The sequence below is a fragment of the Giraffa tippelskirchi genome, chromosome 7, assembly GCF_054371585.1.
Source record: "Giraffa tippelskirchi isolate mGirTip1 chromosome 7, T2T-mGirTip1v1.2.pri, whole genome shotgun sequence".
Lineage (NCBI taxonomy): Eukaryota > Metazoa > Chordata > Mammalia > Artiodactyla > Giraffidae > Giraffa > Giraffa tippelskirchi.
The window spans coordinates 6,721,508-6,747,015 of record NC_137281.1 but is presented as its reverse complement, the minus strand read 5'-3'; the positions used below and the strand labels follow the sequence as shown (position 1 = coordinate 6,747,015).

Genomic DNA, 25,508 nt, shown 5'->3' with positions numbered 1-25,508 from the left:
GCAGGAAACCCAGGTTGCACCCTGGGTTGGGAAGATCCCTTGGAGAAAGGAATGGCAACCCCCTCCAGTATTCTTGCCTGGAGAATCCCTTGGACAGAGGAACCTGGTGGGTTACAGTCCATGGGGTCGCAAAGAGTCGGACACGACTGAGCGACTATCACTTACACTTTTCTGGAGGAGGTGACATTGGATCTGACCTGATAATGTGAGGTGGGGCAGCCATGCAAAATCTGTGGGAAGAAACTGCCAGTGCAAAGGCCCTGAAGCAGAACCATGCCTGGGGAGTATTTGAGGAGTTGAGGAACAGCCAGAAAGCCTATATCACTCGAGCTGAATGAAGGGGAGTTGATTTCACACAGGGCCCCCCTGGGACCACATCATGCAGGGTCTTGTGGGCCACAGTGAGGACTTTGGCTTTTACTCTGACAAGAAGCCATGAAAGGTTCTGAGCAGAGGAGGGGTGCAGTCTGGACAAAGTTTGACAGGATCCCATTGGCAATAGGCTGTGGGGGGAGGGGATGGTGAAGGTGGGGGCAGAGAGACCATCCTCTCCATTTGATAGATGAAGAAATAAACGGAACCTCAAAAAAAGGCCAGCAATGGGCTCAAGCCCCCACGGCTGTTGAGCAGTGGAGACAGGTTGGCAGGCTGGCTGAGACTTGAGTCCTGTGTAGTCCACCCTCCCCTCCCCCTTCTCAAGCCTAGCTGCTCACCCCTCCTGAAGTCTCAGGGTACACCTGTACAATGGGGTCACAGCTCAGAGAACAGTGGTGCACGCCTCACCAGCAACATGCTAGCTCCAGACGTGTACACCACCTCAGGGTTCAGAGGAGCCTTCACTTTGTGACCTTGGGAAGGTTCCTCCCTCTCTCCTGAGCCTCTGTTTTCCCATCTATAATTTGGGAAGCATTAACCAACGTCTGGGTGTAGCCTGGTAGTTAAGAGCGCAAGTTCTGGCGTCAGATTTGGCAGGATCTGAGTCCTTGGTCTGCCACTTGCCAGCTCTATGACTTCCAGCAATTAGACATCCTCTTTCTATGCTTTGGTTTACCTCATCTGGAAGATGAAGATCTTAACAGCACTAATTCCAAGGGGTAGTTGTAAGGATTAAATGAGATCATGTAGGTAAAGCGCTTAGCACAGCTCCTGGCATACATCAGGCACTCAATAAATAATCATTATTATTATTACTGACAGTAATGCCCACACCTCTGGGTGGGTGAGAGCCTGGAGAGTGCCTGGTGGTACGCGGTCGGCGTTTGACAAAAGTGAATTCTCCCGCCCTTCTCTCATGCCTGCCGGCTCCCGGGGGACCCAGGCATTCCGGCCTCCGGCCGCCCCCCCCACGCCGACCCTTACAAAGGCCCTCATTCATGTCTGGTGCACAAAGCCGCTCATTCACCCGGGTCCCTTGGGCTTCCCGCCCCTGGCCGCCCCTTGTGCCTCGCCATTGGTCGGACCCCCTGCCTGTCAGGCTTCGGGTCTTGCCTGCGACCGTGCCGCCTAACTCCACGCTCCGGAGCCGTTCTTTTCCCACGGCTGGCACACTCCGGCAACTTCTGATTGGCCCCTCCCGCCAGCCGCTCCTCTTGATTGGCGGGTGCGCACCCTGTGGGCGAGTCCATAGCTTGTCGCAGCGGGCGCCGATTGGCCCCTGTTGCGCTTGTGTGGGCGGGGCTTTCTTGGCTGGCCCGCCCCTCCTTCTCCCCAGGCCGAAGCCTCGGGACGGCCCTGGAAGCCGGTGAGTGCCCGGGGCCCGCTGCCCGCCTGAGGCGGCGGGGAGTGGAACTGGGTCCCGGGAGGCTGGAGCTTCGGGATTGCGGTCGGGGCTCCGGAGACCGGCGCGAGCTGCGGGGGAAGGGCGGTGACGTGGACACTCACCTTGCGCTCAGCCGGACGGCAGCTGGGGGCCAGGGGACGGGGTGGGGCGGGGCGTCTCCATTCGCCCCCACAACTCGAGTTCGTCCTATGAGAGGCCGGGTCGGGGTCCTCGCTGGAGGCCCCAGGCCTGTTTCGCAGATGGGGAAACTGAGGCTCGCTTTGGGACGTTGGGCGCTTTAATACTGAGTCATTGCCTTCAATCCCCCGCCCTCGATGACTGTCTCTGTCTTCACGTGTAAAAATTGCGGACCGGAGACAAGGATCATCATGACTGGCAGAGCAGAGGGGTGGGGAAAGACATCTTTGAGCCCCCACGATGTACTTGGGCACTTTTATTTTTGTAACTAAATAGTTACTTTAGATTATATTAACTCGAGACGGGTTATATTGCACCCATTTAACAGGGAAAGAAAAACAGGCTGGACAGAGGCGGTGACTGCAGGGCGACAGGGCTGAGAACAACACTTTGAAGACCGACTGTGTGCTGGGTTCCTTAACCTTGTTAATCCAACAGTAGTCTTCTAAGGAAGGCTGTAGTTTCTAAGAAGCAGATAGAAGGTTGAGAGTTACCACCTGGGAGGAGGACATTGACATCTTTGAGGACCTACTACGCGTTCCACCCAAATCCCCTCTTAGAATGACAGAAAATGGTCCTGGCTTGAACCCCAGCCCTCCTTCTTACTGGCTGTGTGACCTTGAGCGGGTTACTTCCTTCGCCTCTCCATGCCTCAGTTTCTCCAGAGAAATGGAAATGCTGACTGTTCTTATCTCATTGGTGTTTGAGATCATTCTATGAGTTTGGTCAGCTGTTCTAAAAGCAGGAAAACCCTCTGCCCAGAGTAGGTGCGCTTAGTTACCATTATTTAGTCCTCAATTCAGAGAACTGAAGCTCCAGGGTCTAGAAAATCATGTACTCGTCATCTTCGATACGTCTCGAGCTCCCTGTGGATCGTACGGCCCCGTTTCTAGGGTTGAGGAAACTAAAGTTCTGTGAGATTAAGTGATGTCTCCGGACATTACTTGTTTAAACACTGGGCTGGGCACTTTCTCCCACATGGGTTTATTTATTTCATTGGCCTCCATTCGCGAAGAGGAAAGCCAAACCCCGGAAAGCTTGAGCGGGATTCGAACCCGTGGAGTCCTCAGCCCTCTCCGCCGCTGGTCCTTGACCTTTGCTCGCCCAAAGGAGGAGGGGCCCCTGACGCTGCCGCCGCCGCCGCCGCCCACCTGGCAACAGGCTCATCCCCGCCTCTCCCCATCCCCCTGTCTAGGGCCTTGCAACTCCGGGATCCGCCCCCTTCCCCAGCCGGGCAGGTGCTAGGTGACATCAGAGCCGGGCTCCCTCCCGGTGACGCGACGTGGCTCCGCCCCGCGCTGGACCGCGGAGGTAGCCGCACCTGGGAGCTCTGAAGAGGCCGGGGGATTCCTGGGCCCCCTCCCCAGCTTCCCGCTTCCTGTACCAGCCGGCGCCCCCCAGGTAGCCCCGAGGGTCCGCGGGGTGAGGCACTTGGGTCTTAGGGAGATGGGGGTTGGGCGCTGGGATTTGGGATCTGAGGAGGGAGTCGGGGTCCAGGAACCCCAGGTCTGATTAAGGACAGCTCTGGGAGACTGAGCTCATGGGTCTGGAGGGAGGAAGGCGCTGGGACCAGGACTCCCCTGAGAGCTGGAATGTGTGCATCTTGAGGGAAGAGGGGGCTGGGAGCCTGGACTCCTGGCTCTGAGGGAGGAGGGGTTGGGTGCCCAGATTTGTGAGTCTGGGGTCAGAGAGGATCCTTGGATCCTAGCACTGGACTGAGGTCAGAGGGCTGGATGCCAAGGCCTCAACCCCTGCCCCAGGGGCGGATCCCTGGCTCCTTCTCCTTTCCAGCCAACAGTTCCTGCCCCTCCCAGGCAGGTGCTTTCACCTGCATCGGTGACAGAAGTGAGTCCTGGCAGAGGTGTTCCTGCTGGTTAAGGAGGGCGGGGCTGCCAGAGGGCCCGGCCACCCCATCAGAGCTGTTATCAGCCCTCGGAAGCTGGTCCCAGGCGCCGTCATCTCTAGCCTCTTCACCTCTAGCCGGCTGCAGTGAGGTGAGGGGGCTGGAATTCACAGGTCCAAGGGAGGAGAGGCCTGAGGGTTCCTGGAAATGTAGGCCGCTGGGGGCCCAGACTCCTGAGTCCGGAGGAGGAGGGGCTGGGGGCCCGGACTCCTGAGTCTGGAGGAGGAGGGACGGGGAGGCTCAGACTCTTGGGTCTAGTGAGGGGAAGCACAGGGCTGGGTGATTGCAAAAAAATCCCAAACCCTTCCTGGTCAAAGGCCGTGAGCTGGAGAGGAAGTGGGTGGGGTGAGGGTGAGGGTAAAGTCCCAGGGATGGGACTTGGCTCTGAAGGGATGAGGGCCACTCTGGAGGCCTGGAGTCAGTCTGGGCGACCTGGGGCCTGGCAGTGGAGAGAGATATGGCATCGGACGGCGGGAGACGCCCGCTGTTTGAATGCAGGGGCCCTCTGTTTGAGGCCAGAGAGCAGCAGGACCAAATGTCATAGGGCGAGGGTGGGGACCTGGGACCACTGGTGGTGGGGAGAGGGCCTGGGGGTAAGAGGGGCGTGTGGCCTGGAGCCAAGTGTCCAGGTAAGGGAAAGACAAGGGCCTGATGGGACCAGATCCGGAGGTGTCCAAGAGGAGCTGGGTGTTTGGAGGGACTTCTCCAGAGATATGTTGGAGGTGGGGGCTGGGCGGCCTGGAGGGCAGAGGCAGAAACACCAAGGTGGGGGAGACAGAGCACTGTGACTGGTGTGTGGACAGTGATGTGGCCGTTTGAGGCCATGGGAGACAACAGGGTCCAGCTTCTTCAGGGGCAGGGCACAGTGAGGGACAGGCGGCATGGTTTTCCTCACACGTGCTTAAACTACTCTGGAATTGCCAAGCTCTGTTCCCTGCTAGTCTGCAGCCCCTTTAAGGGCGGGAAGGGGTCTAGCACAGGCTGGCTTGGATCTCAAAGTTCATCTTGGGTTGTGACTGTTTGAGAAGTGTCTGAGACCAGATCGACCCCAGACCAGGTGCTCCTCGAAGCAGGGCCTCGTCTGACTCATCTCTGGATCCCCAGACTCACTCTGGGCAGAGTTCAGTACTTAAGAAAACCTTAGGGAATGTTGAGTGAATGCAGAAGTTAATGAATGGGGCCAGCCTGTGGTAAAGAGAAGGATTTCAGTTTGCAGGGAAGAAAGCTACTGCTAACGGAGTGATGAAATTCAGGTCTGTTCTGGGGTAGCCCAGAGGTGGTCAGGGAACCTGAGTTACAGAAATCAGATTGACACCCTCCTAGGGCTTACATCTATGAGGTCAAGTTCCTCAGCATGACACAGTTTGACCCCCTTTGTCCCTAATCTTTCCTTACCTACCACCCTTTATCCCTGGATCACCTGGCTCCAGCCACACTGGCCTCTCACAATGCCACACACATAGAGGCACATGCCTGCCCCAGGGCCTTTGCACAAGCTATGGTCCCAGCCTGGAATGCTTTTTTGTCTGACATTCCCATGGCCTGCTCCCTTCATCTCCCTCAGGTCTTGATTCAGATGCCACATCAGAGAGGCTTTCCTTGGCCACCTCAATTAAAACTTCAATGCCCCTCAACCCAAACAGTCCCTGTTCTCTGCTTCATTTTCCCCCTTGGCATTTATCGTCATTTAACATACTGTATAATTTACTTATTTATCTTTGAATCTGTCTCCTGGGATTAGAGCACTAACTCACAGAAACACAATGCAAGCCAAATGTGTAATTTAAAATTTTCTAGCCACATTAAAAATAAAGAAATAAAAAGAAACAAGTGACGTAAGTGTTAATGATGTATTTTTTTAATCCAATATGTTACTAAATGTAAGAAACACAAATGGGCTTTTTGTTGTGCTGTCTTTGAAATTGGGTGTGTGTCTTATGCTCAGAACCCATCTCAGTATGGATTCTCCATTTCAACTCTCCAGTAGCCGCACATGGCCGTGGCTCCTATGACAGCCAGATCAGGGCTAGAATGTAAACACCTTAGGAAGGCAGGAATCTTTTTCTGGCTTGTTCTTTGCTATATGGCTGACACCTTGAACAGTATCATAGCCTGGCTTATTAAAGAATTATTTTTAGAAAATTTATTTTATTGAAATATAGTTGATTTACAATGTATTAATTTCTTCTATACAGCACAGTGATTCAGTTATACATATATATTCTTTTCCATTAGGGTTTATCACTCTATATTGAATAGAGTTCCCTGGGCTATACTGTAGGACCTTGTTGTTTATCCATTCTATCTATAATAGTTGGCATCTGCTAATCCCAAGCTTCCAATCCTTGCCGCCCTCATCCCCCACCCCTTGGCCCCCACAAGTCGGTCCTCTATGTCTGTGAGTCTGTTTCTCTTTCCTAGATAAGTATATTTGTTACATATTTTAGATTCCACATATAAGTTATATCATATGGTATTTGTCTTTCTCTGACTTAATTCATTTAATACAATAATCCCTAGGCCCATCCATGTTGCTACAAATAGCATTACTTCATTCTATTTTTTGAATGGCTGAGTAGCATTCCATTGTATATATATATATATATATATATATATGTGTACCACATCTTTATCCATTCATCTGTCAATGGACATTCAGGTTGTTATTCAAGAATTATTGAATTGGGAATTCGCTGGCGGTTTAGTGGTTAGGACTCCTGGCTTTCAGTGCCAGTGGCCGGTGTTCAGTCCCTGGTGGGAAAATTAAGATCCTGGAAGCCTCCTGGTCCAGTCACACACACACACACACAAACACACAGAAATTATTGAATGAATGAATGGATAGAGACGTGAATGGTGGAATGGGTAAAAAAGGTCTGTGAACCCATTTTGCAGAAGTGTAAATTGAGGTCTGGTGGAGAAGGCAGCGGCGACTGTCTGGGGGGTCTGGGGTGGGGATGGAACCCCTCCTTGACCCCCGCCCTCTGCTCTCTCCCTGCAGACCATGGCAGCAGTGACCGTGTCGGTGCCCGGGCGGAAGGCGCCCCCCAGGCCGGGCCCGGTGCCCGAGGCCGCCCAGCCGTTCCTGTTCGCGCCGCGCGGGCCGGGCGTGGGCAGCGGGCCCGGGGGCTCGGCCACGTCCCCGCAGGTGGAGTGGACGGCGCGGCGCCTGGTGTGGGTGCCGTCGGAGCTGCACGGCTTCGAAGCGGCGGCACTGCGGCACGAAGGCGACGAGGAGGCCGAGGTGGAGCTGGCGGAGAGCGGCCGGCGGCTGCGGCTGCCGCGCGACCAGATCCAGCGCATGAACCCGCCCAAGTTCAGCAAGGCCGAGGACATGGCCGAGCTGACCTGCCTCAACGAGGCCTCGGTGCTGCACAACCTCCGCGAGCGCTACTACTCCGGCCTCATCTACGTGAGTGGCCTCCTTCCCCGGGAGGGCCTTGCCCGGGCTGGCGGGGCTGGGTGTCAGCGCCCCAGCCGGAACCGGCGTGCTGCTGATGCTAAGTCGCTTCAGTCGTATCCGACTCGGTGCGACCCCGTCCCTGGGATTCTCCAGGCAAGAACACTGGAGTGGGTTGGAGCCGACATGAGGCTGTTTCTAATTTTCCCCTCAGGTCGGGTAACGATGCCCACACTTAGTTGCCAAATGATAAATTATTGGAATACTAGGACTGCCTCAGACCCCATTGCGGGTGTCTCATAATATTATACAGTAGATGCTCCTTATTGCCGGAGAAGGCAATGGCACCCCTCTCCAGTACTCTTGCCTGGAGAATCCCATGGACGGAGGAGCCTGGTAGGCTACAGTCCATGGGGTCGCTAATAGTCAGACACGACTGAGCGACTTCGCTTTCACTTTTCCCTTTCATGCACTGAAGAAGGAAACAGCAACCCACTCCAGTATTCTTGCCTGGAGAATCCCAGGGACGGTGGAGCCTAGTGGGCTGCCGTCTATAGGGTCGCACAGAGTCGGACACGACTGAAGTGACTTAGCAGCAGCAGCAGCTCCTTATTGGGCTTCCCGGGTGGCTCAGTGGTAAAGAATCTGCCTGCAATGCAGGAGCCCCAGAAGAAGGGGGTTTGATCCCTGGGTGGAGAAGTTCCCCTGGAGAAGGAAATGGCAACCCACTCCAGTATTCTTGCCTGGGAAATCCTGTGGACAGGGGAGCCTGGTGGGCTACAGTCCATGGGGTCCCAGAGAGTCAGACATGACTGAAGTGACTGAGTGAGCGAGCAAGGCACTCTAAATATATTGTTTCAATACACTTGCACAATTATAACACGTTTTGTCCCCATTTTACAGATAAACTGAGGCACAGAAAAGTCAAGTTCCTTGACCAAGGTCACTCAGTTGGGCTTGGTAGTCTGGCTTCAGGCTCCACCACTTTGCTATTAGGGCCTTTTAGGATTAAGACACGGAGAAGGCAATGGCAACTCACTCCAGTACTCTTGCCTGGAAGATCCCACGGACAGAGGAGCCTGGTAGGCTGCAGTCCATGGGGTCGCGAAGAGTTGGACACGACTGACCGACTTCACTTTCACTTTTCACTTTCATGCATTGGAGAAGGAACTGGCAACCCACTCCAGTGTTCTTGCCTGGGGAATCCCAGGGATGGGGGAGCCTGGTGGGCTGCTGTCTATGGGGTCGCACAGAGTCAGATACGACTGAAGCGACTTAGCAGCAGCAGCAGCAGCAGCAGGATCAAGACAGGACTGGTGATAGTGAGATTGACTGTGGCCTAGTCACTATTAACCTTTTAATGTCTCACGTTGTTTAATCTTAACAGCAAGCAGGTGGAGTAGGGCAGTGGTTCTTAACTCTGCCTTCTCCTTCCAGTCAGCTGGGGAATTTTTACAAAATACCAGCACTGGAGCCCTGCCCCACCCCATGTGAATCAGGCTCTCTGGGGGTGTGACATGGACACTGGTATTTTTAATAAGCTTCCAGGGTGGTTCTAATGGGCAGCCAGAGTGTCGTTCAGAACAAACAGGATTAGAGATGTTGACAAGGAATGTCGACAATAATAATGAGAAATAATGATCATGGGTGGCTAGCAAATATTTATCGAGCACTTACGATGTGCCAAGCACTGTTCTAAGTGCTACGTGTGGGTTATCAGTTCACTTCTAGGCTGGGGACTTGTCCTTATCGCCTGATGATTCAGGAATGTTAAGTGACTTGGCTCCCAGGTCACATGGACGTGAAGGATTTGAACCCAGGCAGCTGGCCCCAGAGTCACGCTCTGAATACCAGCTTAGAGAACTGGAGTCTCACTGCCTTGCTCATTGAAACTGGCCCCTCAAGAGAAGCCACAAAATATCTCGCTGAGACCCTAAAAGGGAAAGTGCTGGTTTTATGTGTTTTAAAAACCACAAAACTTTCATGAAAGTAATAAAAGAATATGTCAGTAAATGATGAGATGTATCAAAAAATAAAAATAAATAAGCTGGGCTCAGTGTCCACCCCATTAAGGATCACGAGCACAAGATGAGGGTATCTTTAGGAATTCTGACTCCTGTTTGGGGAGAGACTGAGGCCGTGAGAGGGGCCAGTGGGCGGCTCAGGGCCCCTCGGCTTTTGGTGGCAGGGGTGGGATTTGACCTCAGGACTGTCTGGCCCTGGATTGAGGTGATAACTGCTGCAGGCTGTGTTGGGCCCTTAGGATTCCTCACTTGCCTTTGTGAACCATAGGAGCTCTGTGAGCCTCTGTCTGGGCCACTGCCCCGGACCTCATCAAAGTTAGGGGATCAGGGAGGCACCCAAAACCCTGAGCCACCCCTTTCCTGTTAATAAACACTCTGAACCCTCATGGCAACGTTGTAGGGTATCTCCTATCATTCTCATTCTGTCGGTGGGGACACTGAGCCTCAGAGAGGGGCCAAGACTTAGGCCAAGCCCCACCAGCTACCAACCAGCTTAACTAGGGTTTGAACCCAGGCCATCTGACTCCAGACCCCCCATTCTATCCATAGCAGTGGGAAGATCATTGGGAAAGTTCAGGGGGGGAAATGGTGAGGCCTGAGTGAAGGCTGTGGCCTGAGAGTCAGGGAATTGGGACCTGACAAATGAAAGTGAGATGGAAGTTTCCGGAAGCCCAGACAGGAAGGAAATTGAGCCTTAACGATAATCATTAGCACTCAGGGAGGGCCTGCTTTCTCTGTGAGGTGCTGTTCTAAACTTCATTCCAGTATGATCTTGTTGACCCCCGCTCCACATAAGGCTATGAGGTAGGGGTTATCACCTCCTTTGCCCACGGCTTGGAGAGGAAAAGACATTGGCCCAGGAGTAGTTAACAGCTAACACATTAGGCGTGCCCAGGGACTTCCCTGGTGGTCTAGTGGTTAAGACTCCACGCCTCCGCTGCAGAGGATACAGGTTTGAGCCCTGGCCAGGGAACTAAGATCCTGCATGCTTCAAGATGTGACATAATTGAGTAAATAAATAAAAAATAAGCACGCACAGGGCTCCAGGGCCCACGCTCAGCTCGGTACTTGCAACATGAACTTGTGGGTAGCTCCCCAAAGCCCTCTGTAGAAGCGCTGTTCCCATCCCTGTGTGATGAAAAGGGGACCCGGAAAAGTTAAGGTGTGTGCTCAAGCCACCCAGCTAGAAGATTCGATTCAAGCTCCACCCGGCTTGTCCTCCGGCGGTGCTTAGTAAATACTAACTGGCCAACGGGAAAGACAGTGCTTCCCAGTGGAAAGGGAGAAGGGGGTGTCCAGGATTCCAGAAACCAGTTCCTGCTGCTCATAGGCTATTTGGCCTTGTGTAGTCCCTTCCCTGGGATGCCTAGGGCAGAAGGGGACCCCATCTGCTGGACACTGGCTGTGCCCTCTGCTCCGGGAGGTACCAGAAGATGCTTGGCGTGTCACTCTCAGAATCCTTCTAGATGGTGGAGGTTCAAAGCTCCATTTCTCCAGAGCTGGAAACTCAGGCTCGGAGAGGGCAAGCACCTGGAGTCAAGTCATACAGGCTAGAAACGTGGGATGACACAGCACCTGAGTCTGAATGAACCCTTATCTCCCAGGTGGGCTGGGAACCTGAGTGTCTCAGCGCCACGACTGGAGTGCCTTTTACTGCCCGCCCTGCCTTGGGCTGGCTGGTTTTTATTCATTATCTTCCTTAATCCCCACCGCCTCTGTAATGAGGTGGGGAGGGTTTCTCAGGGAGGAAACCTTGCTGGGCTGAGGAGGGGCGGTGGCAGCAGGGAGTTGGACCTGGTGGGTCCGCCTTCGGAGTCCTGCTCCAGACCCTTCCAGCCAGGTTTCTGCAGCTGTGTGCTGGCCACTCAGGTGTCCCCGGCCCTCTCTAGGCGCACTGGTCTCAGCCCTTTGCCCTCTGGCCTTGGCAGCCAGCTCAGGTTCCCGCTAGGGTGTCGTCCTGGCGACAAGGTATGGCTGGCAGGAGGGGGCTGGGATGGGGAGGGGGGTGCAGGGGGTGGGCTCCTCTGCCAGCCAGAAGCGGGGGCCGGGGCGCCAGCAGCCATGAGATACCCTCCCTGGGAATGTGGTCTGGCCGCCCCACCCTTTGAGAGCTCTGGGGAGCTGCTGGCAGGCCGGCAGACACCCAGCAAACCGGTTGTTCTGCTCCGGGCTGGCCACCCACCCACCCATCCTTAAAAGCTTGGCACCAGGCAGCCTGCGGTGGCCACACCCTCACTCTGCTTGAGAAGCTCAAGTTGTCTGGGAGCTTAAAGCAGTTCTGCTATTAATCGACTAGTAAATGGTTGGTCATTTAACTCGCTAAGTAGCTGCCTAAATAGCTAGTTGGTTTCATAGTTAACTAGCTGAGACCCTGGGGCTTCCCTGGTAGCTCAGTGGTAAAGAATCTGCCTGCCAGTGCAGGAGACATGGATTTGATCCCTGGGTCTGGAAGATCCCCTGGAGAAGAAAATGGCAACCCACTCCAGTATTCTTGCCTGGGAAATCCCATGGACAGAGAAGCCTGGTGGGCTGCAGTCCACGGTGTCGCAAAGAGTTGGACACGACTGAGCAACTAAACAACAGCTGAGCGCCTAAGCAACTCTCTGGCTGTGTTAGCTAGCTTAACCCAGCTAAGTTAACTAGGTAACTCTCTGGATTGTGTTAGCTAGGTGGTCAGTTCGTTCTCTAGCCGGTCTAACTGCCTTGATCTGTCCTGTTTCTCATCTACCTGAGGCTCTGTTAGAGCTGAAACAGTTCTTTAATGATTACCAGGTCCTGAACTCAGGCCCAGCAGGTGTGTGGACAAATTCAGGACATCCATGAACTTGGATGCAAAAAGAAAAAAAAAAATTACATCTTTATTTTCATGCACCTCAAACCTGAAATTTAGCGTGTCCTCCAATAAGAGGGAACCACCAAGACGGCCGTGGAGGCAGGTCCTGTGAGTCTGTCATCAACAGAAACCGCAGACATGCTCCCGTCGTCAGGTTTCAGCAGCTGCAGATACAGGGAGCACTCTTCCAGAAATATTCTGTGTGTACTCAAGCAGATTCAGAAAAGTGTTCTTGCAAACTTCTTACCTTGTTTCCTTTCTGTGATATTGTTCTAGAGATAGTTCTCTGTCTGTAGATGCCAGAAACCTAATAGGAATCCATTGTATGACCATGCATCCAGATTGTTTCCGGCCCTTCGTTATTTTAAAAGAATGATGCTACAGATGAACATGCACTTCGTCCTTTCATGCGTGTGTGAGTCCAAGCTGTGACAGAGCTACAAAGCCTCCATTCTCTCCCCTTGTGAATTCTCATTCATACAGCACCTTTGTGCAATTTGGAAAGCTTCTTTTCAACCATCAGCCTGAAACCATAACAAATGCTTAAATCTACATTGTCACTGTGTGAATGGCAGTCCCTTTGCCGGATGTCGTTGTGCAGTGCACGACCTGCCCAGCTGTACATGGCAACTCCGTGCTGCCCCTGGGTCACAGGCAGGTAGCCAACTGAGGCCCTCTCCCTTCTTGCCCGCTGCAGACGTACTCCGGCCTTTTCTGTGTGGTCATCAACCCATACAAGCAGCTTCCCATCTATACGGAGGCCATCGTGGAGATGTACCGTGGCAAGAAGCGCCACGAAGTGCCACCCCACGTGTACGCAGTGACCGAGGGAGCCTACCGAAGCATGCTCCAGGGTGAGTGTGGGGTGGGGCTGCTGGAGGTGCCTCTTCAATGGGGACAGGGCTGGGGGTCAGGATTAGATGTCAGCTCAAGGATTTCAGACTCTTTGAGGCTTCTTTGTGGGGCAGGAGGGAACATAAATGGAGGGCCGAGTGGGCAAGGCTCTGCCTTCTACCAGACAGGCCCCTTTTCATCTGCCTCTTTGTTTACCTGTCCCCTCAACAAGTATCATTTGGAAGCTCATAGGTTCCAGGCTTCTACAAAAATTCCTCTTGAAACAGTGACTTTTAAGAGTGTTCATTCATTCAACATTTACATTACTGACATGATCTATGTTGTTACGAGTGAACGGCCACCCCTTAGACAATGGGTAGCATGGGTTTGCTGTGTACAGCTGGGCAGGTTGTGCACTGCACAAGGATGTCCATCAGAGGGGTGCCATTTACTTCATGACAATTGATTACTCCGGGCAAAATTCCATAATTCCATGTAGTATACATAATACACTCATTATCTATTTATTATAGGTTATCTATTTTAATAAGTATTTGTATATATTAAAAAACATATTAAACATCTTAAAATTTGTATCTTTCTATCATATGACATTAATAGTAGGCAGCATATAAGCTGTATTTACAGCTTATATGTGGTTCCCAGAGTGTAGTGCTCTCAGCATCACTTGGGAACTTGTTCGAAATGTCAACTCAGCCTTTACTCTTGACCTGCAGAGTCAGAAAGCCTAGGGAGAGGCTCAACAGTCAGATGCTCCATGGGGGCAGGGACCTTGCCAGTTCCCACTGTTCTCGGTGTCTAACACTTAGTAGGTGGTCTGTGTGCAGTTATTAAAGGATGGCTCAGATGGTAAAGAATCTGCCTGCAATGAGGGAGACCCAGGTTCAATCCCTGGGTCATGAAGACCCCCTGGAGGAGGGCATGGCAACCAACTCCAGTATTCTCGCCTGCAGAATCACATGGCTAGAGGAGCCTGGCAGGCTACAGTCCATGGAGTCACAAAGAGTTGGACATGACTGAGCAACTAACACAGCAACTTGTCAGACCCAGGATGAGTGGAGAGATGGTGGGGACCAGGCTGTGCTCTCTGCCCTCAGGTTGGGCAGATGACCCCCCCCAGTGGGCTATCAGTCACCATCACTACATTCTGTGGCCTGTTTGCTATTAGAGGCTGAGCCTGGGGTCTAGGATCTCACTCTCACATTCTTTGAATCTCATCATTCAGCCCAAGGTAGCACATGGTAGGGGCTCAAACTGAAGTTTGTTGAATGAATTAGATTCTGTTTGGTTGGAGTTTGTTGTCTTCATTTTATAGGTTAGGACACTGAGGCTCAGGGACAGCTGTTTTCCCAGGGTCACACAGCCAAAAGAGGCTGAGTCAGGGTCAGGTATTAGAATCTAGGAGGGTCACATGTCAAAAATGTGACCTTAGCCCTCAAGAAGGATTTTGCAAAGAGGGTGGCAAGCGTCTCACTGGAGAAATCCTCCCAGGTGACCCGTCCCCCTCTGTCCCCTACAGATCGTGAGGACCAGTCCATTCTCTGCACGTGAGTAATCCTGAAGGACTTCCTGGAGGAAGTGGGATTCCGGCTGGGTTTGTGTGGCTCTGCTTGGAATGGACGGGGCTTACCTGGTGACTTGGGCTGACCCTTTTTGCTCCCCTTTGTGCACCCCCTTAGTGGGGAGTCTGGGGCCGGGAAGACAGAAAACACCAAGAAAGTCATCCAGTACCTCGCCCATGTGGCATCATCACCAAAGGGCCGGAAGGAGCCTGGTGTCCCGGTAAGTGACCTGCCTTGGGACATACTCTGGAGCCTGCCACCAGATGCTCCCTCCCTCTCAGGCTCTGCTTCCCCTTGTAACTAACTCCCCACCTCGCTCATGGAAGAACACAGTCACAGGCCTTCTCCTGGCTGCCCCTGCCCCTCCCCCAATCCCTGCTATGTGCCTGATATATAGTGCTGGGAGCCGAGGCAGGATGGACACAAAAATTGCAACAGCCCGTCCTTGGCCTCGTTGACCCTTGGAACAGTGCCTCTGGCACGTAGTAGGAGCTTACATCCCAGAGCACCCACTATGTGTCTGGCCTGTTTAGGTTCCTGCAGTGCCCAGGTTTGCTTTGTAAGTGAGCGTTTATATATAGCCCTAGTCCTTTGACTTATATTACCGTAACACCCCAGTGAGGTAGGTGTGGTTTTTCCTGCATTAAAGATGGGAAAGCAAAGTCATACCTGGGGTGGGTCGGTTGTCCAAGGTCACATGCCCAGGAAGGGCTAGCCCAGATTCAAACCCCAGGTGCTGGAGCCGCCACCCACTCCCCACCCCCAGGCACCCCGCTCCACACAGCCAGTTTCCCCAGCCCCTTGTCTCTCTATCCCACCCCCTGCCCCCTCCTCCAACCTGAAGTTCACCTGTGTGTCTGTCCATGTTCCATGTGCTGTGTCCTGGTCCGTGTCCTGGTCCGTGTCTCGTGTCCTGTGACTTCCTCAGGCCTCCGCCAGCGCCGTGTCTTATGTGAGTAGCAGGGAGTCATCTCAAGTCCTGCCACCCCTAATACCACCCGGCTCACCCCAACCCACAGTCTTCCTGGTAGACAGGTCCCAAGGCACTGATGGTCATCCCTGCCTGGAGGCCACATTGTCACTTTTTATGGTCCTACTATGTGCACAGCAGGCGCCACACTGTCATTTCATGCGGTGTGCACACAACCCAGGGCCCCCCACTGTTGCTTATGGCAGCCCGAGTGTGTGGTGAAGGACAGGGAAGCCTGGCGTCCTGCAGTTCATGGGGTCGCAAAGAATCAGACACAATTTAGCGACTGAACAACTGTGTGCACACACCCAGAGCCATTTAGTGTGGTCTGCATGTGCAGACCCTACCACATAGCTGTGTGTATTAGCCTTACTGTATCTGTGCGGAGCAGCCACAGGTCCCAACAGGAAACAACCCAGAGGCCGTAACTACCCTTTATTGTTGATCTGCTAAATGTTATGTAGACAGAGCCCACAGACGCCGTGCTTTCACACAGCCCAGGGACCCACACTGCCATTCATGGTAGGTAGGCCTACTGTGTACACCCAGCTCAGGCTAGCATCTGAGGGCTCACAGGGCATTTAAAGAAGTAGTTGGGATCTTTGAGACCTGGCTAGGAAAGAGGGGAAGGGGATTGTCATGTGTTGAGCACCTCCTGTGTTTCTGGCTCTGTCACTGAAGTGGCTGTAGGGAAGCTCAGAATAAGATCTCTAGCCATGGGGGCCGGAGGAGGGATAAATTGGCAGGAGGTAATTAACAGATGCATACTACGATATATAAAATAAATACCAGGGATTTATTATATAGCACAGGGAACAATTGGGCTTCCCTGGTGTCTCAGACAGTAAAGAATCTGCCTACAATGTGGGAGATCCAGGTTCAATCCCTGGGTAGGAAAGATCCCCCTGGGGAAATGGCACCCCACTCCAGTATTCTTGCCTGGAGAATTCCATGGACAGAGGAGCCTTGACAGCTACAGTCCGCGGGGTCGCAAAGAGTTGGACACCACTGCACAACTAACACTTTCACAGGAAACAATAGTCAATATTTTGTATGTTTTAAGGGAAAAGAATCAGAAAAAAAGAATATATATATATATCTAAATCACATTGCTGTACACTTGAAACTAACTCAATATTGCAAATCAACTGTACATCAATTTTTTAAAATTGCTGTCTTGGAAAAAAAAATTCCCGATTCAAGGATTAGCCTGACTGGGGAAGGAAACTACCATTTCTTGAATGTGTACTCTATGTCAAACAGTTTGAAGAATTTACATAGATGGTATAGATTTTACTTTAGTTCCACAAGTGATGCATGAGTATGCATTCACTGTAACAACAACAACAAACAAACCAGACAAAATGAAATTCCTCTTTCCTTCTCTCAGCCCTCTTTCCTTGGAGTGGCTTACTCTGTTGACACTTTGGTGTGTATCCTTGCAGACCTTTCTCTAAATGTCTGCAAACATGTATCTATACCTAAGCTATGGGAGGCTTGTTCTGTGGTGTTTTTTTCTTGGTTCATTTTTTTTATTAATAGGATCACATTGTAGGTGTTGTCCTGCGACTTGCTTTTTGTTGTTTAGTTTCCGCTGGACAGTAGATCCTAGATAAGTTTCCTTATAGGGAATAAGAAAGGGTCACAACAGACTGAAGGGCAAGCCCAGATCCGGGAAAGCCGGCACACGGCCAGACAGACACACAAAGGCCCCTCACACACAGACACTCGGCCAGACCCCCCACCCCCCGACCCCCGCCACTGACCCCCGCCACTGACGGGCCATCCTCCGACCCCCTGCAGGGTGAGCTGGAGCGGCAGCTTCTTCAGGCTAACCCGGTCCTGGAGGCCTTTGGCAACGCCAAGACGGTGAAGAATGACAACTCCTCCCGCTTCGTGAGTGCTGGCGGAGGGCGGGGCCTGGGCTCCGGTTAGTGAAACGCCAGCTGGGAGCAAAGCAAGGTGGGGGGGAGACAGGAAGCGTGAGTCCGTGAGGGAGGAGGGACCTGGGGTCCACGGCTCCTGGGTCTGAAGGATGAGGGGGAACTGGGGACCGGGGTCCTAAGGAAAGAGGTCAGAGGCGTGTGGATCTTGAATTCTCCCCGGGAGGCGCCCCGCACCCCATCCCGGCCTCCGCTGGAACCCCATGATCGGGATGGGGTTCAGATGGAGGGAGGTAGGCAAGAGGCAGGCTGACTCTGGGAGGGGTGAGTGTGGGTTGGCGGTGCTCCCCAGGCCCGCGGGACCCTCGGCTAAGCCCCTCCACCCGCCTCCCTCGCAGGGCAAATTCATCCGCATCAACTTCGACGTTGCGGGGTACATCGTGGGCGCCAACATCGAGACCTGTATCCTCTCACTGCCCCGAGGGGGCGCCTGGGGGCGGGGAAGAGCGGCGGTGGCCATAGAGAGCGGACCTCGGGGTCTCACCGCGTATAGGAAACAGGGGTCCACACTCGCCCGGAACCCTGGCTCCCTGCTGCTGACCCTGTGCCTCAGTTTCCCGCTCTGCAGAAGGAGAGGGAGAACCTCAGGAAGGGGCAGGCGCAGCATCTCCACGTGGGGGGAGGACGGCGGGGCCTCCCGTAGCTTTTAAGAGAAGGCCCTCCCAGCTTCGCCACGGGCCGGAAGGGACGCGAGCACAGAGAAATGATATAGCCAAAGCTTAAGGTGTGTGGAGTCACGTGGGATATGCTTAATCCCCAGGTGTTCCAACACCCGTGAAAGGCTACCAGCTACGCTCATCAGCGACTCCACGCCAGGGGCTTTTATTGGGGGCTGGTCACATAGGCACCGCCTGCCCAGCACTTACCCAAATTTCAGAGTCCGGGAAGGAAAACAGATGTTCAGCAGAAAGCATGTTGTTTTACACAAACAGTTTAGGTGCAGGGAGCCCCTGCTATCAGCCTCCTGAAGTTCAGATTCCCAGACGCCAGCCAAAGACGGGCCTTGCAAGCCTGCTGACTCCCGCCAAGCTGTGTCCAACTTTTCCCACCGGTGGCAGTCAGGCTCCCTGGAAATTTACAAGATAGAACCAGAAGGTCCAGGAGTGCAAAGCTTAAGAGAACAAGCGAAGACATCACACCGACCAGGGGTTCAAATCCCAGCTCTGCGGCTTTGAGGCTGGGACCCCTTAAGCCTGTGATTTGACCTCTCTGGGCTTCAGTTTCCCCATCTGTAGAAGGGGGCAAATCACAGAACCTACCCCTGAAGAGTCTGAAGGACAGTGTGAGGTACATTCTTAGCACGGCTCCTGCCACATAAGCACTCAAGAATGAGTTACCTGGGGACTTCCCTGATTACGACTCCCATGTTCCCAGTGCAGGGGCCCCGGATTCAAGATCCCTGGTCAGTAGAACTAGATCCTGCATGCTGCAACTAAGACCTGGTGCAGCCAAATAAATAAATATATCTATTTTAAAGTTTATTTTTAAAAAAGGAAGACTGAACTGCCTGAGGCTTCCCTGGTGGGTGGTCCAGGTTAGGACTTGGTGCTTTCACTGCCAAGGGCTTTGGTTCAATCCCTGGTCTGGGAATTAAAATCCCACAAGCCGCTGCAAGGAGAGGCCAAAAGAAAAAAAAAAAAAAAAAGAATGAGGTATCCTTATTAGAAATGAATGATTAAGTTAGTACTGTCCCTATAATAGGAGAAGGCAGTGGCACCGCACTCCAGTACTCTTGCCTGGAAAATCCCATGGACGGAAGAGCCTGGTGGGCTACAGTCCATGGGGTCGCTAAGAGTCGGACACGACTGAGCGACTTCACTTTCACTTTTCCCTTTCATGCACTGGAGAAGGAAATGGCAACCCACTCCAGTATTCTTGCCTGGAGAATCCCAGGGACGGCGGAGCCTGGTGGGCTGCCATCTATGGGGTCGCACAGAGTCGGACATGACTGAAGCGACTTAGCAGCAGCAGCAGCAGCAGTCCCTATAATGTTAATATGTTAATATTGTTGGTTAATAATTATGAATTGCAATGTGGACAATATTAATAACAAATCGTATTTCCATCCCTGGGGTGTCAGCTCACTGTCCCATACCTTCCCTCTCTCCCTGTCATCCAGGGGGAGGTTGAGAAGCAGTGTGTTGGCAGAGTTTTTCCTAAGAGGGCTTATGTGTGTGTGCTCAGTCGTGTCCGACTCTTTGCAAACCCACGGGCTGTAGTCCACCAGGCTCGTCTGTCCATGGCATTTCCCAGGCAAGAATACTGGAATGGCTTGCCATGTCTTTCTCCAGGGGATCTTCCCAACCCAGGGATCAAACCCAAGTCCCTTGCATCTCTTGCATTGGCAGGCAGATTCATTACCTCTAGAGGCTTAGGCAGTGAGGAAACGGGGACCTCGCTGTTAAGCCCTGGGCCTCATAGACTCTACTGCTGCCTCGTAACCACTTCCTTGGGCTCAAGACCTCGTGACCCCTGCAGCCACCAGCTCCTGATCCCCACAGTTCCTGCAGCTCATCAGCCCACTTCATGGCACTTCCTGCTCACACAGCTTCTTAAAGCTCCGGGCGCTCTCTGCCCTGCCACCTCCTCCATCCTCCCACTCTAAGCCTCCGCAGACCCCAGGAGGACTCCAGCAGCCTCTTCTGTTCACCTGTGTCTTCCCTGTCAGCTTCCAAGTGCTAACTTTCTCCTGTCCACACTCCCCATCCCGTTGGGGCTGCTCCCTCTGGGCACTGTTCTCCTGCCCGGCTGTCTGCCTCAAGGCCAGTGACCAGGCTGTGGACTGATGCTCTCGAGGCTGGTGACACCCCCAAACAGATGGATTGATCCCTTTTACACCAGCATCCCTCATGACCAACATTTCTGGAAGGTTGACCTTGTGCCTAGGGCCACCCTGAGAACTCTCCATCTGCTAATTCAGTGCCTCCTATCTGTAACTCTATGAGGCAGATGCTTTTTTTTTTTTTTTTTTGATGTGGACCTTTTTTTTTTTTAACATCCTTATTTAATTAGTTACAACACTGCTTCCATTTTATGTTTTGGTTTTTTGGCTTCGAATGTGGGGATCTTGGTTCCCAGATCAGGGATTGAATCTTCACCCCCTTCTAAGACTTGGAAGGCCAAGTCTTAACCACTAGACTGCCATGTCCAACTCTTTGCCACCCCATGGACTGCAGCCTGCCAGGCTCCTCTGTCCATAAGATTTCCCAGGCAAGAATACTGAGTTGCCACTTCCTCCTCCAGGGGATCTTCCTGACCCAGGAGTTGAACCTGTGTCTCCTGCATTGGCAGGCAGATTCTTTACCACTGGGCCACCTGGGAAATATCATGTGCTTGGTGGTCCATGAGCATAGGACCCAGATGCCTACACCAAATATCAATTGTTTTATTTTCCTTTAAGATGTCTTGCCAGTTTTTAGTGTGTGAACCAGCCATCTGGCTTTCCCAGAAAGGAGAAGCTGCGAGTCCCAGTACGGGGAAACTGAGGCTGGGAGGGTCATGATGACAGTTTTTTTTTGTTGTTTTTTTTTTGCCATGCCACATGGCATGTGGGATCTTAGTTCCCTGACCAGGGATCAAACCTGCGTCCTTTGCATTGGAAGTGCAGTCTTAACCACTGGACCACCAGGGAAGTCCTGACGGAAGTATTCTTACAAATGGTAAATGACAAACCGGGCACCTGCTCGGGTGTTGGCTACATAATAACTCATTTACCCCCACTGCACCTCAGGGACTCATGGATGGGTGTTAGTATCAGGCCCCTTGCACAGGTGAAAAAACTGAGGCACGAGGCTAAAGGGACACATGTCCAAAGTTACTGGTCCAGTTAGGCTGCCCGCCAGGTCTCTGAGCGTCTCTACTGTTCCACGAGAGAGTTGGGGGGGGTCCCCTCCTCTGCGGCACCTTGACTCGGCCCCCGCCCAGACCTGCTGGAGAAGTCACGGGCCATCCGCCAGGCTAAGGACGAGTGTAGCTTCCACATCTTCTACCAGCTGCTGGGAGGCGCCGGGGAGCAGGTCAAGGGTGAGTGTCCCGCGGCTCTGGGGGACTGGGTGTGAGTTGCATGCGGGCCCCCTGGGGAGAAGGACGTGGGAGGTGCTCACCTTTGTCAAGCACCTGCTTTATGTCAGGCTCCTGCTGGGTGGCGGCTTCTCTCGCCTCCCGGATCCGCTGCCTCTCGACTTCCGCCACCCCCAGACTCTGCTGTCCTTTGGCTCTGCTGCCTCCTGGGTTTTGCTCACACCAGCTCCGCAGCGACATGGCTCCTGCCCACCCTCTCCTGAACCTCCACGGGGCTCCGCTTCCTCCAGCTGCGTGCTCTGACGACTCCAGCTTTGCCGCCACGCAGTTCCTGATGATGATCGTGGTTTGCGTGGCTTCTGAGCTCCTGCCTCCTGGCTCCTGCCTGAAACTCCTTCTGTTTCCTGCTCTGCGCCCCTCCAGCCCTCTGGCTGCGGAAACGCCCCAGGCTCTCTCCTATGGCGGCCCCGCTGCCCTGCGGCTCCCTCGCATTCTGGCTCCTTCCACCTTGTAGCTTGGGCCGCCTCCTGGTCCCTCCGCACCTAGCCTCCTGCTCCCAGTGGCTTCCGAACCCAAACACGCTCTGCCACCCGAGCCCTGCTGTCCCGTGGCTTCTGCTAACTTGGGCACCCGTAGCCCTGTTGCTTCTGCTGGTGGGCGCCTCTCACCTGCTCTGGGCAGTTCTGCATCTTGAGAATCACTATGAAAGGAGGGAAGAGGAAAGATCTGAGATGTGCTAAGAACCCACTTCACGGCCGGCCCTTCCCACCAAACCAGTGAAGAAAGGATCCGGACTCGTTTGACAAAGAGACCGAGGTTCCTAGTGGGGAAGTGATGCTCGTCCTCGGGTGGCCATTTAGGAAGCCAGGACATGAATCTGACCCCACGCTCAAACTTGACCTTGGCCCCTGCCGTTACCCCTACAGCTGACCTGCTCCTGGAGCCCTTCTCCCACTACCGCTTCCTGACCAACGGGCCGTCATCCTCTCCCGGCCAGGAGCGCGAGCTCTTCCAGGAGACGCTGGAGTCCCTGCGGGTCCTGGGATTCACCCATGAGGAGATCACCTGTGAGTGAGCCCAGACCCTGCCTGGTAAAGTGTGGGGGTGGACTGCATGGGCAAGAGGGGCACCTGGCAGTTCATGGCTTGGTTTGAAAATTGAAACAGGGAATGGAGGAGGGAGGGAGCTTTAAATAGGGGATCAGGAAGGACATGGTGAGATGGTGACATTTGCATAAAGGGCTGGAGAGCTCAGATGTGAATGTTGGTGCTATCAGGGAAGAACGCACTAGGAAGGGAGGGGAGGGACAGCGTGTGCAAAGGCCCTGAGGCAGGAAAGGCATGGTGTGTTTGAGGCACTGAAACTTCTCAAAGGACTTCCCTGGTGGTCCAGTGGTTAAGACTCCACACTTCCACTGCAGGGGCACAGGTTCGAGCCCTGGTCAGGGAACTAAGATCCTGCATGTTGCTTAGTGTGGCCAAAAAATAAAGAAAGAAACTTGTCTAATTCTCTAATGGCCTCAATTAGTCAGTGACCCAGGTGGATGGGGAGATGGACAACAGAGGCAATTGGGGCGGGGGACTTTGTTCTGAGGGCCCTAGGGAGCCATGGGAGGGCTGGGAGCCGCAGAGGAGCAGCTCTGGGTTGTGTGGAGGATGGACTGGAGGCCGGAGGAGGCTGAAACAAGGGTACAGGAAAGAGCCTGACTGGGGCCGTCAGTCTGCCCTAGTTGGTCCAGGCTTGGGAGCATTGGGGTGAAATACTCAGCTCATCAGCCCATTTTCTGCTGCTTTGCCCCGCACCTTTCTCAACAAACAGTATGTTCTGACAGTAGTTCATTTGCAGTACTGTATTAATTTGCCAGGGCTGCCATCACAGAGTATTATAAACAAGTGCCTTGCTTGTGTGCTAAGTCGCTCAGTCGTGTCCCACTCTTTGAGACCCCAGGGACTGTAGCCCTCCAGGATCCTCTGTCCATGGGATTCTCCAGACAAGAATACTGGAGTGGATTGCTATGCCCTCCTCCAGGGGATCTTCCTCACTCAGGGATCTAACCTGGGTCTCTTACATCTCCTGCATTGGCAGGCGGGTTCTTTGCCACTAGCGCCATCTGGGAAGCCCAAACGAGTGCCTTAAACACGTGAAATCAATCATCTCCCAGTTCTGGAGGCGAGCAATCTTGGCATCCCCTGGCTGGTAGAAGCATCACCTGATCTCTGCCTTCAGCTTCATGGGGTGCGCCTCCTTGCCCGCGCATCTGTCTGCAATCTCCCCTTTTTATAGGACGCCTGTCATTTTGGATTAGGGCTCACTGCACTCCAGTGTGATCCCATCTTCACTTAAATAATTTCAGCTGCGATGACCCAATACCCAAATCAGGTCACGTTCTGTGAGGTCCCAGGCGTTAGGACTGAATATATTAATATATTTTGAGAGGGAGTCAAGGGACAGGGTTCAACCTGTGACACGTACGTAGTGGGCGAATCTCAGTCTTTTTTGTGGCTGCCTGGCATTTCATTGTTTGGACAAACTGTGATTCCTTTCACCAGTCCCGTAGAGAAAGACCCTGATTTCCAGGACTGAGTGGGGGCCGGAATGGGTCTCGCTCTCCTCCGGTCTCCGGCGCTGCAGGAGGCCCCGGGAGCTATTGTTGGCTCCAGGGCCAGTGGGGAGGGCTGGAGACCCAGTGCCAACTTGGCTGTCCACCCAGGCTGCAAAGAGGCTGGGCTTCCTCGGGCATATTGACACAGGGTCCCCGGCCTCCTCGCTCGATTTCCCAACAGCAGGTTGCGTAACTGCCCCGCCTGTGTGTCTCCGCTCCCCTCCCTGGGCAGCTGACAGATTTCTGGATGGAATTGACGGTGGGGGCCTGGGCCCCGCAGGTCCCTCCTGGCTTCCAGACACAGGTCGCCTCAAGTAACCCTCCTGTGGTGTGGCGGGCATGGCCAGCAGCCCTGATTTTTGCAAACCCAAGACAAAAATTTTGCAGCACCGACTGCGTGTAATGACATAATCTGAATATGATCAAAGGTCATCGTGTGAAAACCGAGTCTCCCCCAGCCCCCCTGAGCCCTAGTTTTCCCACTGTTAAGCTTCCTGCATCTCCTGCCAGAAATATCTTAGACACGAAAAAAAAGACGCACATTATTCCCCAGTTCCAGGACTGAGGTTCAGGCATGTGTGTGTGCTCAGTCGTGTCTGACTCTTTTCGACCCCATGGACTGTAACGCGCCAGGCTCCTCTGTCTGTGGGATTTTCCCAGGCAAGAATACTGGAATGGGTAGCCATTTCCTCCTCCAGGGGATCATCCCGACCCAGGGATCGAACCCACATCTCCTGCAGTACTCTTTCACTGTGTGGTTGAACTGTGATTCTTGGAACCTGTTTGCCCCTTGCAGACACACTCTTAAGGTGACTGCATCCCATTGCTGTTGGGATGACACCTACCCCAAAAAGGGGGCCAAAAATATTCTTTTTATAATTTTAAAAATGTATTTTTGGCTATGCTGGGTCTTCGCTGCTACTTGGGTCTAGTGAGTCCAGTTGCAGCGAGGTCGGGGACAGCTACTGTCTAGTTACAGTGCCGTGGGCTTCTCACTGCAGTGGCCTCTCTTAATGCAGAGCAGGGGCTCTAGGGTTCGGGCTCAATAGTTGTGGTGCCCAGACTTAGTTGCTCTGTGGTATGTGGGTATCTTCTGGGACCTGGGCTTGAACCCATGTCCCCTGCATTGACAGATGGATTCTTAACCATTGGACCACCAGGGAAGTCCCAAGAACATCCTTAGTAGACCTTTGTGCTCACAGGTGAACAGAACTGCAGCATCAAGTTCTTAGCAACAAAATTCTGAGTCCAAGGAGAAGTGCCATTTTTTAATTTTATCCAGCTTTGATGGACATTTAATGACTTTTTGAGATATCATTCATATACCAAAACATTCACCTATTTAAGGTATACGTGTCGGTGGCTTTTAGTAGCTTCACAGAGCTGTGCAGCCATCACCAAAATCAATTTAGAACATTTTCAGTGACCCAAGAAGATAA

The 25,508-nt window shown here is 53.2% G+C and overlaps 1 protein-coding gene across 15 annotated transcripts in view; it reads left to right on the top strand.

Moving 5' to 3' along the window:
• The first annotated feature begins 1,655 nt into the window (after nt 1-1,655).
• MYH14 (myosin heavy chain 14) overlaps nt 1,656-25,508 on the top strand; it is a 79,743-nt gene continuing 55,890 nt past the window's right edge. For 3 of the 15 annotated variants that reach the window (XM_081514562.1, XM_081514566.1, XM_081514561.1), the window contains exons 1-10: nt 1,666-1,741; nt 6,862-7,272; nt 12,815-12,971; nt 14,492-14,519; nt 14,652-14,754; nt 15,463-15,486; nt 17,308-17,400; nt 17,786-17,849; nt 21,372-21,470; nt 22,394-22,534. In XM_081514562.1, the coding sequence (XP_081370688.1) occupies nt 6,865-7,272; nt 12,815-12,971; nt 14,492-14,519; nt 14,652-14,754; nt 15,463-15,486; nt 17,308-17,400; nt 17,786-17,849; nt 21,372-21,470; nt 22,394-22,534 (1,117 nt within the window). In that variant the 5' untranslated portion in view covers nt 1,666-1,741; nt 6,862-6,864. Of the gene's footprint in view, nt 1,742-3,152; nt 3,380-3,717; nt 3,952-6,861; nt 7,273-12,814; nt 12,972-14,491; nt 14,520-14,651; nt 14,755-15,462; nt 15,487-17,307; nt 17,401-17,785; nt 17,850-21,371; nt 21,471-22,393; nt 22,535-25,508 lie in introns of those variants that run through there. The other 12 variants (XM_081514571.1, XM_081514576.1, XM_081514570.1 and 9 more) reach the window with 9 other exon arrangements.